This window comes from Rhinatrema bivittatum, chromosome 1 (genome assembly GCF_901001135.1).
Source record: "Rhinatrema bivittatum chromosome 1, aRhiBiv1.1, whole genome shotgun sequence".
Lineage (NCBI taxonomy): Eukaryota > Metazoa > Chordata > Amphibia > Gymnophiona > Rhinatrematidae > Rhinatrema > Rhinatrema bivittatum.
Window position 1 is genome coordinate 111,208,839 of NC_042615.1, and position 10,880 is coordinate 111,219,718.

Here is a 10,880-nt window from a genome sequence, read left to right on the forward strand (position 1 = left end):
GAGATGCCCCATTTCAACACTGGATACGAGATGGAAAACTCTTCCTAGTAAATCCAGACTAGGATACTTCAAAATACCAGAGTAAAATTCCACAGCTCATAAACAGTTTCCAAACTATGAGACAAACACACCAGCCAGATTGTTGACTAGAGAAGTATTATCTTATTTCCTATTCCAAATAGCCAGTTAAGACTGTAATGGGGGAACAAAGCAAAAGAGACCCCCCTAATTCCAGAAAAAAATGCCACCTTAACCTTATGCCTGACCTGCAGTCAGGAGCCCATCACTGCAGCAACCTCAAAGGGGGCGCTTATAGCTCCACGCTTCCTTCCCTCACAGGTCCTAGATCAGGGCTCGATTCCAATGGAGATCCGAAAAGGGTCTCTACAAGAGTGAGGTGTTCAGATATTGGAGAAAACAAATGGGAGCCTGGCAGGCCCAGGTTTGGAACGTATTCCCCGTGAAACATCAGACTTGCCTTGCCTCTTCCATTTGTAAGACAATAAGTGAAAAGGAGTCTTCTGTACTTTCATTTTATTCCATGTGTAAGTATAAAGCCACGCCGGAACACAAATATTTAATCTTAGTTTTAATTCCCTGCATCAGATAAAGGTCACAGAAGACTTGTGTTTAATTTGTAACTCTAGGTACAGTATCAGAATTTAAAGAACTGTGACATCTAGGAAACTGAAATCCAGACTCTCCAGGGTTGCATTCTCAGAAATGCTCCCTGTTCCAATGCAGGACCCCCAAAGTCAGGCCGAGCTCCAGAGTCTAAATGCATAGATGAGATGGTGGTGCAGATAAGAGGGTTTTAGATTCGTTAGAAACTGGGGAAGGGAGAGCCTATTTCAAAGAGATGGATTCCATCTTAACCAGAATGGTACCAGGCTACTGGTGCTAGCTTTTAAAAAGGAGATAGAGCAAATTTTAAACTAGAACAAGGCAGAAAGCTGACAGTCATTCAGTAACACATGGTTTGGAGGAAGGTATCTTCAAAGGATATTGACAAACCAAGTAAATTAGAATGCCCTGATAGAGAAGTGGTTGAAAAGCTAAAAAAAAAACCCCAGATATATTTAAATACAGAGCACTTAGATAAAAATGACTCCAACTTGCCTGTATCATCGCATAATAAGCAGGTTGAGGGTACATATAAAAATAGAAATACAAATAAAGCTATCTTAAAATATCTGTATGCAAATGCCAGAAGTATAAAAAATAAGACTGGAGACTTTGAATGAATAGTGCTAAAGGAAGATGTAGACATAATGGGCATCTTGGTGACCTGGTGGAATGAGAATAACCAATGGGACACTGTGTTACTAGGGCATAAGTTATTTCGACATGGCAAGGCAGATTAAACTGGTAGAGGGGTTACACTATATGTTAAGGATGGCCTGGAGTCAAGCAGCAAAGAAGTTTTGCAGGAAACTAATTGTACTCTGGAATCCTTACAGAAAGAAATTACAAAGATAAAAAGGAAGAGTAGAGTAGTGGGGAGATATTATCACCCGCCTGGCCAAGATGAGGAAACAGACTGGAAAATACTAACAGAGATTAGACTGGTTAGTAAAAGAGGCAACACAATAATAATGGAACAATTACCCGAGTATTGATTAGGTAAATGTCAAACCAGGACTTGCAATGGATGTGACTGCTTCATGCAGCAGTTGGTCAAGGAAACAAGAGGGGGAGCTTTATTAGACTGAGTTAGTGAAATGCAGGACCTGGTGCAAGAGATAAGGATGGTGGATCCACTTAGCAACAGTGATCATAATGTAATAAAATTTGACATAATCACTAGAGGGTGAATACAAAGGAAAACTACATTAGTAGCATTTAACTATAAAAAAGGAAACTATGATAGCACGAGACATTTGTTAGAAAAAAAACCTGAAAGGAGCCATTCACAAGATTAAAAACTTGCAGGAGGTGTGGACATTGTTTAAAATTATCATCTTTGAGGCCCAGAAAAAAATGTTCCCAAGCATTAAACATGGACAAAGGAAAATCAAATGATTGCTGGCATGATTTTATAGTGGGGTGAAAGAGGCATTTAAAACCAAAAGGGCGTCTTACAAAAATGGAAAGCAGACCCAAATGAGGAAAATAGGCACAAGCATAAGTACTGGCAAGTCAGATATAAAAAAAAGTAAGTTGGCTAAGAGAACATTTGAAAAGAAGCTTGCCATAGAGGTAAAAACAAGTAATAAAACCTTATTTAAATATTTTTGAAACGAAAAGCCTATGAGGGAGTCAGCTGGGCCACTGGATAACTGAGGGGGGAAAAGGTAGTGCTCAGAGAGGGCAAGGAAACAGCAGAAAAACTAAATGAATTCTTTGCCTCTGTTTTACTGAGGAGGAAGTTAAGGTCATAACCACACAGGAATCATTTTTGATGGTAATGACTCTGAGAGTCTGGATTAAAAAATTATCCCAACTACTGGATTCTGTGTTCGGAGTCACCACCCAGGGCAAGGACCTGTGGACAGTTCCTTGAAATCTTTTGGCTCAGTGTACGGTGGCTGTCAAAAAGGCAAATAGAATGTTAGGAAGTAAATGAAAAGGAATAGAGAACAAAATTAAGAATATCATAATGACTTTGTACATCATAATGCATGGTACAACCACACCTTGAATACTGTGTGCAGTTCTGGTCTCCCCATCTCAAGATATAGCGGACATGGAAAAAGTATGGAAAAGGGTGACAAAAATGATAAAGGGGATAGAAAAGCTCCCTTATGGAAAAATCTAAACAGATTAGGTTGCACTAGCTTGTAAAAGAGAAGACTGAGAGGGGGGATATGATTGTAAATCTTGAGTAGGGTGTTATGGGTAAATTAGCAAACTGCTACTTATCCTTTCAAACAACACTAGGCCTAGGGGACATGCCTTAAAACTAGCAAATGGCAGATTTAAACAAATCATAGGAAGTATTTTTTCACTCAGCGCTCAATCAAGCTATGGAATTTGTTGCCAGAGGATGTGATCAAGGCAACTAACATAATGGGGTTCAAAGGAGGGTTAGATGAGTTCCTGAAGGAATAGCCAGTGCTTATCCCTGGGAGTGAGATGTAAGAAATAGATCAACTATTGGGAATCTGATGGGTACTTGCAAACTAACTGTCCACTGTCAGAGACTGAATGCTGAGCTCGATGGACCTTGGTCTGACCCAGCAAGGCACTTATGTTCCCATCTACTAAAAGGAATTAAAAAAGACATTAATTTGCAGCTTTAATGCATGATTTATTAAAGAGCATGAAGCCTTTAATAAATCTCATGTTAAAAATAGTGTTTTACACCAGGTGATTGTGTGTTTCTGGTGGCTGTAATCCCAGATCCCTCCCCACCCGCTGTGAAGAAGCAGCACCTGTCCTGGACTGAAGGAAAAATGTACTATTATTCCCGATATCCAAATTAAGAGTACACGCTCGACCTGAAATAACACCATCCCCGCCATTTCTCAATCCAAGATCAAGGGCCCACATGGCCTGACGTTATCCCACCCCACCCCCCCCCCCCCTAGCTCATCTAATGGTGGGCAGCTGGTGATAGAAGTAGATAAAGTGGACTTCTCTCCCACCCTGCTGACTCAGAAATAAATGCACTGGATAATTTCACACAATCATGTCAAATGATCATTCAAGGATGCTGCCATTTTCTATTTCAGAGTCAATAGAGCAAGAGAGATGCCTGTTATGTCCTGTCCAAATCACCAATTGCACATCTTCAGTTGGGAGAAATGTGGGGGCTGGAAGTCAATTAGGCTATGAGGGCCTTTGATCTTTACTTGTGGGATTAATTTGGCACCATGCAGATCTTGTCTTGGGGGGGGTTGATACTTTGGACCATGAATGGGCCTTGATCTGGATGTCATGGGATGAAGTGGGTACTTCAGATCATGTGGGTCATTTTTATGAGGAATAGGTGTGGAGGTTAGTTGACTAGAAGGAATGTAGCTGAAGAAGTTGATCTCACTGGTAGAGGACTCTTGACTTGGGAGCAGTGAGGGTGTTAAACCCTTTGGCATCTACCAAAGCAAGGGGAGGTGGTATATAAATTATTTAAATAAATAAATATTTCTGGCCACAGTGGCTTAACTCTTGACTTAGGGGAGTACAGATGGTCAGGGCACAATAGCCTCGACTTGGGGAGTGGGAGGGTTACCTCAGATTTGGAGGGGGGGGGCAAGATTTTCATGTTGGATGTATGGGGAAGATCAACCATGGATGGATTCTGTGGTGAATTGGGTGAAGCAAAAGATTGCAGGCCTTGCATTAGCTACTAGAAAATGCTACAATGTAACTAACTACATCTCCTGTAGTATAGTTGAGTTTTATTATTCCTGGTGGGTTAATGCAAATCGCATTTATTATTTCGATTTATGTTAAATACATAATAACTATTGAGTTGCTCAGCATGGATTGGCATACTGAGTGGCTCCTTTAAATTTTCTTCATGTTATGCCTGAAAATTTTGTGTAAATTAAATAAATGCTTTAATGTACTTTAATAAATAAGCCCTATTCTGTCTTGTACCTGCCTATTCATATTTCTTAGCTATTATTTAATTTGCATGCAAATTTTAATTTCAACTTCAGATATAACATCAGGCTTTTTAAATGTGCAAACCAATCCCTCCTCACCCAGATTTTCATATATTTCCATACATTGTTGTTACTACATTCTAATGACCCATTCATATCAACAATACTTTTTATATTCTGGATAACTGTACATAGATCAGAACCTTTATCTTTTTGAGACAGCATTTAACACAAAGAAGTGTCATTTATAACTCAGTAGATTTGTGTGCATTTCACTAGAAATAGTCTTCCAAAACTTGTTTGCTTTTGTTTCAGCCAATTTCTGGAGTACAGCAGCAAGTGGTAAGACAAGGAAAGGCCTTCCTGTCCCTGGGGAAGATGCCAGAAGTTCAAATAAGCAGACGCAAATCCAGTGGGGAAAAATCATGGCTCTGGTTTGCGACAGTGAAGTCTCTGATTGGAAAAGGGGTTATGCTCGCTGTCAATCAAGGCAAAGTGCTAACTAATGTGCTCAACATTGCAAACGAGGACTGCATAAAAGTAGCAGCTGTTCTGAATAATGCCTACTATTTAGAGAACTTACATTTTACTGTTGAGGGGAAGGACACTCACTATTTCATCAAAACCACTACACCAGAAAGTGACCTTAGCACCTTGAGACTGACAAGCGGACGTAAGGCCTTGGAAAATGGCATTAATGTCACGGTTTCCCAGTCTACCACTGTGGTGAATGGTAGGACTCGTAGGTTTGCCGATGTAGAAATGCAGTACAGTGCTTTAGCTCTTCACGTTCGTTATGGCATGACTCTCGACGAGGAGAAAGCACGAATATTGGAGCAGGCAAGACAAAGAGCTCTTTCTAATGCTTGGGCTAGAGAGCAACAAAGAGTGAGAGATGGAGAAGAAGGTGCCAGATTATGGACAGAAGGAGAAAAAAGGCAGCTACTAAGTGCTGGGAAAGTGCAAGGATACGATGGATACTATGTGCTTTCCGTGGAGCAATACCCAGAGTTAGCAGACAGCGCTAACAATATACAGTTTCTTAGACAAAGCGAAATAGGGAAAAGGTAACACACTAGGCCAAAAAAGGCTGCCAAAGAGACAATGTACAAATGTCTTCTCAAAAAGGGAGACGAGGATTTTTTTTTTTCCTGATGTTTTGTTTTGCTGAATTGCTATTTGAGCCTAAACTACAAGTTTGCTCAGATTTTTTTCTGTAGCACAATGAATGGACTCTCTGAAGAAGGAGCCTTCTGGGAGAATATTGCCAAGAGCAAAACCTTTTTTGATTTGAATGACCTTAATGGTGAATCTGCTTTAAAGAATATGTTTACACATGCATACCACTGCACTCAGTTGGACTGGAAAGTATAAAAGCCTAAAGATTTTACTGTAGGCTACATCTCTGTTCTTTGAAGCACTGTAATTAACTAAATAAGGATCCATACAGTGTCTCCAAATATTACTGAATTGTTGAACTTTGCATACAAGAAGTAGACTCTTTCCTTATCTCTCTTTCTCTCTACATAGGATGTGGTATATATATCTATTAATTTTCAAATGTGGGACAAAATTACTGTTTATAGACAACTCAAACTGCTTTTACTGTGCTGCTTTATAAAAGGACTTGGCACAAGTGACTTAAGCTACCATGGGAATTTAATAATGGATTTTACAGCTCTAACATGGTTTGCTTTGACAAAAAATAAATGACAAGTAGAGTCCTTGTCACATACAAGCAAAGGTAGCCCTGATTTTTTTGTAAAATATGTGAGACAAGTTGTTTATGGATTTTTATATGAACTACAATTTACTGTACATCAAATATTAGTCTCAGAGGAGTTAATTTATGTAAAGTGTTTCAAGAAGTTTATACATAAAAATAAAAGTATAAAAATATAAGATTGTGTGTGTTTTTTAACAGTTTCTATATGTTGTATTTCTTCCAATTTTATGATTATCTTGTACTGTACAGCTGCTGTTATTTATAACTGTAATACCCTAAGGTGTTAATATTTTTGTACTGGGATTTAAAAATGGCATTTTACTCTCTCTATGCCAGATAGCTGGCATAGACCTATGCACCCCAACTATGACTCTCTTCTCCTCCATGTTTCATGTGAGCATAGAAGTCTGGATCTACATTGCATCTTAGAAGACAACAGCAAGAAGATTTCTCATTTACAGTATTATGTTGGAAGACAACCATTGCTTGTGTTTTCCATGTCATCAGCCAAACCCATTGTAAGAAATAAGCATTTGTGTTCTTATCAAACAACTATTCATTTTAATGTGTTTGAAGTTGACTGTATTACGTGTACTACTGTTTAACAAGGAACAGTTTAGTATATTCCAGATGCCTGGAAAATATGTGTGACTAGGGAATAATTAGCCTGTACCTCCACCATCTTCATTAGTTTTCTCATAACTTGTTGAAATTTATCCTCCAGATAAAGAAATAGGAAGACTAATTTTTTCCATCCATGAAATACTGTCCAGGTGTTCTTGAAAGGTATACTGAAAAGCATACAGGGGTCTATGTTCAGTAAGCCAGTTAGTCCCAAATATTCAGAGAGATAAACATCCCGCTGAGTATAACCAACCTACGCATAACTGGATAGCAAAAATATAACCGGCTATGTTTGAATATAGCCAGTTAAGTTATTGCTATCTGGCTTTCTGTGGTTGCATAATGCACCACATAATCAGGTATTTTTAAAAGATATCCAGCTAAGTAGCGCTGTCACTCGATAAAATAACAGGTTCAGATCAGAGGGCGGACAGTCCTCCCCCTCCTCACCAAAGCATGATGCTAAAGCCTTGCTAGGCCATAGTCTTCTACCCCTACCCATCCCCCTCTCCCCAAACCTATTAAGTGCCAGGCATACAGTCCCCGGTCCCGATCGGTAAACATGCCATTTGACTGCCTCCCAGCCTTCCCCCCAGCCACAGCAAAGAGTCATGGCGCCTGGCCATGGCCTGGGAAGGGGGGGGGGGGGGTCGGTGGGGATAAGAGACTGTGGCCTGGCAAGGCTTTAGCGTCACACTCTTGGGGGGGAGGGGATTGGCCGCCCTCTGATCTGAACATTTTATTTTACAGGTTGACAGTGCTACTTAGCCAGATATCTTGATATCCAGTTAAGTAGCATGTTATCCGGCCACACAAGGCTGGATTTTAGACCTATTTAGAAGCAGGTCTAAAGTAGTCTGGCTCACCTAGCCAGATACACCTGATATTCAGCTAGAAAGCCAGATAACTCAACCCCTGCATGAAATGCCTTTCTTTTATCCAGCTAAATTCTAGATGTGTAACTAGTTATCTGTCTAACATTTAGCCGGATATTGGCTGAATATAGCCGGATAAGCCATTTAGATGGATAACTATAATATTCCTTCTAAATCAATTTTGAATATAGACCTCACAGTTCTTATGTGTAGGAATTATGACATGCAATAGCAAATGAACATATATTTAATATAACATGATAAAAAGAACTTTACATAGTTTTTTTACCTGCATTGTATGCCAAGATTCTATGGGAGCACATATGGCTATGCCACATGATAAGATGATGATATACAGGAATCATTTAAATAGGTGTAAGTTGGCTTTGAAATCTCAATTCTTTGTTTTCAGCATTACTTTTGCATTTCTGTATATGTGATATGACCAATTTAACTTTTAAGAAATGATGATCTATTATTATAAGAAGAGCACAGAATGTTGTCAATGTTTTTTGAACTTTGGAAACAAACTGCAAGTCTGATACATTTTGAAAATACAAAGTTTTAAACCAAAGGACATTGGCCTATCTTTTGTTTTTGAAAACTAATCTGCAAAGTGCTTGCAATACTTGACTGCTAGAAATTTCTCTGCAGTGCTGTTTTGCATACAATTAATCTTTTCTTTCAAAATAGGTTCCTCTCCAATCGTTTATATTTTACTGACTCTAAACAGCTCCTCTACATCTCAAAGTTACTTATGGAGGCCTATTTGCATTAAAACCAGGATTACCTAATTTTTAACATGCATATACATAAGGCTTTAACGTTCCAAGGTCCACTTTAAAGAACAACACAGCACTTTGAAAACTCACATTCTACCTAAAATTAACTTGGTATAACTTCCCCCACATACCATTTTGCATGGAAGAGACCTCCATCACAATTCCCAGTGTCCATAGTACCCACTATGAAAATTCAAAATGATGCTGGTTGAAACAGTTGTACACTGTGGCCCACAGAAATAGACACAGCGATTTTAATAGGCACTTTTGCTTTGTTGCAAAACACACATAAAATATTTGAGATCCAGGTTATGAAAGAAGAGATGTTTAATGTACAATAAAAAGAAAATTAAAAAGCATCCTAGCTCAAGGAAAAATAATCTGAGTATTTTAATTATTTAAAATGTCACAGTCTAGTGAGATGTACATTTTCTCTGATTTGCACTATTTTAACTTGCTTTTTTAAACCTGTTTCTCCACAACCAAAAATTATATAGAGGCTTCCAAATACATAGCAGCCCAGTGTATGTTTATTTTTGCTTTTTTCATGTCGGCCAGCCACAGTACAGCTGTATGATTGCTTTCCTGTTTAGATATAGGACACCAAGTAGATAAAAATGTACCAATATTGATTTCTTTGCTTCACAGTTGGCAAAATCTTTAGGTTTCTTTGTTTTCTTTTTCCTCTAATAATCAAACAGCCAGCTTCACATACTGTGTCATAGCTTACTATCCACAAAATCTAAATGAAGAGAATTCTTTCTTTATAGGAAAGATATTTTAATCTATAATTCTATGGTAGTAAAGTATTGTGCTATGTATTCTGAATCTTTATCATCAGTTATCCTCTGGATGATTCTGTGACAAAGCTCAGCACCAGTAATTTGAGTTGTTTCTTGCATTAATGAAGCTATTTGGCCTTCAGATGAAGGTCCTAATATCTGTTTTGTCCCTGGTTTGGATATAAGGTGAAAAAAGTAATCTTGTTAGGTTTAACATACAAAAAGATCATAATGAAAATTCTGCACAATAAAAAATAATCTAGGTTTAGAAATGTTACATATTCATTTAAAAAAAATTTTTAAGCTGCTTTTATAATTTGAATTAAACCTTTAAAGAGCTTTTTTCTTTCTTAGAAGTACACTGAGTAGCAGAATAGGCAAATTCAGATTGGATGATGTTATCAAAATATAGACTGACTTTATATATAACCACCTTCAAAATATTTTCTAGAGAACTACACACAGAAATATTTGTTCAGGGAAACTGCATAGTTAGCATATCAGTATACCAAAGCATATCTATAGGAAGACTGGATATTCCTTTAAATGCCCTATGCAAGGAGCTGGCATGATGACCAAGGCTGTGCTGTGTGCTACCATGTAGAGAAGCTGGATTTGATTCCTGATCCTAACTTTGGTCCCTCAGGTCAGCTGGTGTATTCACAGCCTGAGGGTGGGGAGGAATTAGCACTACTACCTACTGGCTGCTAAGAGTTCCCTTGTGCTGTATTCCAAAGGGAAGCTCAGGAAATGGCTCTTATCCAGAAGAAATTCGCTGCATTGGTATCCTAGTTGGGAAGGAGTGCTGACCCTTGCAAATGAATGATACCCTAGTTCCATCAGAAGTTGATTTACTTTTATTTTTTGTAATCTTGTATTTTAAAATAAACATATGGTATAATAAACTGCAAAAAAAAAAAATTACCGAGTACACATATCTCAAAGTATTTAGGAAAATTATGACTCTCCAACTTACTATTCAATGCATAAACAATAACTTTACTTCGCCGTGGTACAACATGTCAAATCTTTACAACCAAAAACAAACATGAGGGTCCAGGAGGGAAACATCAGATCTGTTCCTCTTAATATTCAGTCATCATAGAATTGCCTTCAATATGGGTTTGTATGCAAAAATTAAGTTAAGTGGATTGGGGCAAAAAAAATGATATGACATATGTTTTAATTGCATTTTAAAAAATGTATCTAATCTAGGATTTTAAAAGCCCTGCATGCACCGAGCCTATTTTGCATAAGCTCGGCAATGCACGCAAGCCCCGGGACAAGCGTATGTCCCGGGGCTTGAAAAACGGGGTGGGGGTGGGCGGGGGCGGGCAGGGGTGGGGCGGGGGCATGGCAAGAGGCCTCCGAAGGCCTGCTAGGCCGGGGGATCGCGCGCCGGCACTTAGCTGGCGCGCGCAACCTACGCTTGCCCAGAGACAGGCTATTTTATAACATGCGTGCATACACGTGTGTAAGTTACAAAAAAAGCTGTGTTCCTGGGCACAGGCTGATGCATATGCACCCGTGAGCCAGTTTGA

General features: G+C 38.8%; 1 protein-coding gene across 4 annotated transcripts in view; it reads left to right on the plus strand.

Moving 5' to 3' along the window:
* The window catches only part of TENM3 (teneurin transmembrane protein 3), a 1,731,308-nt gene extending 1,724,856 nt beyond the window's left edge, over nucleotides 1-6,452 (plus strand). For all 4 annotated transcript variants that reach the window (XM_029581140.1, XM_029581227.1, XM_029581302.1 and 1 more), the window contains one exon: nucleotides 4,866-6,452. In XM_029581140.1, coding sequence (XP_029437000.1) covers nucleotides 4,866-5,621 — 756 coding nt within the window. In that variant the 3' untranslated portion in view covers nucleotides 5,622-6,452. The remainder of the gene's footprint in view (nucleotides 1-4,865) is intronic.
* Nucleotides 6,453-10,880: the final 4,428 nt, after the last annotated feature.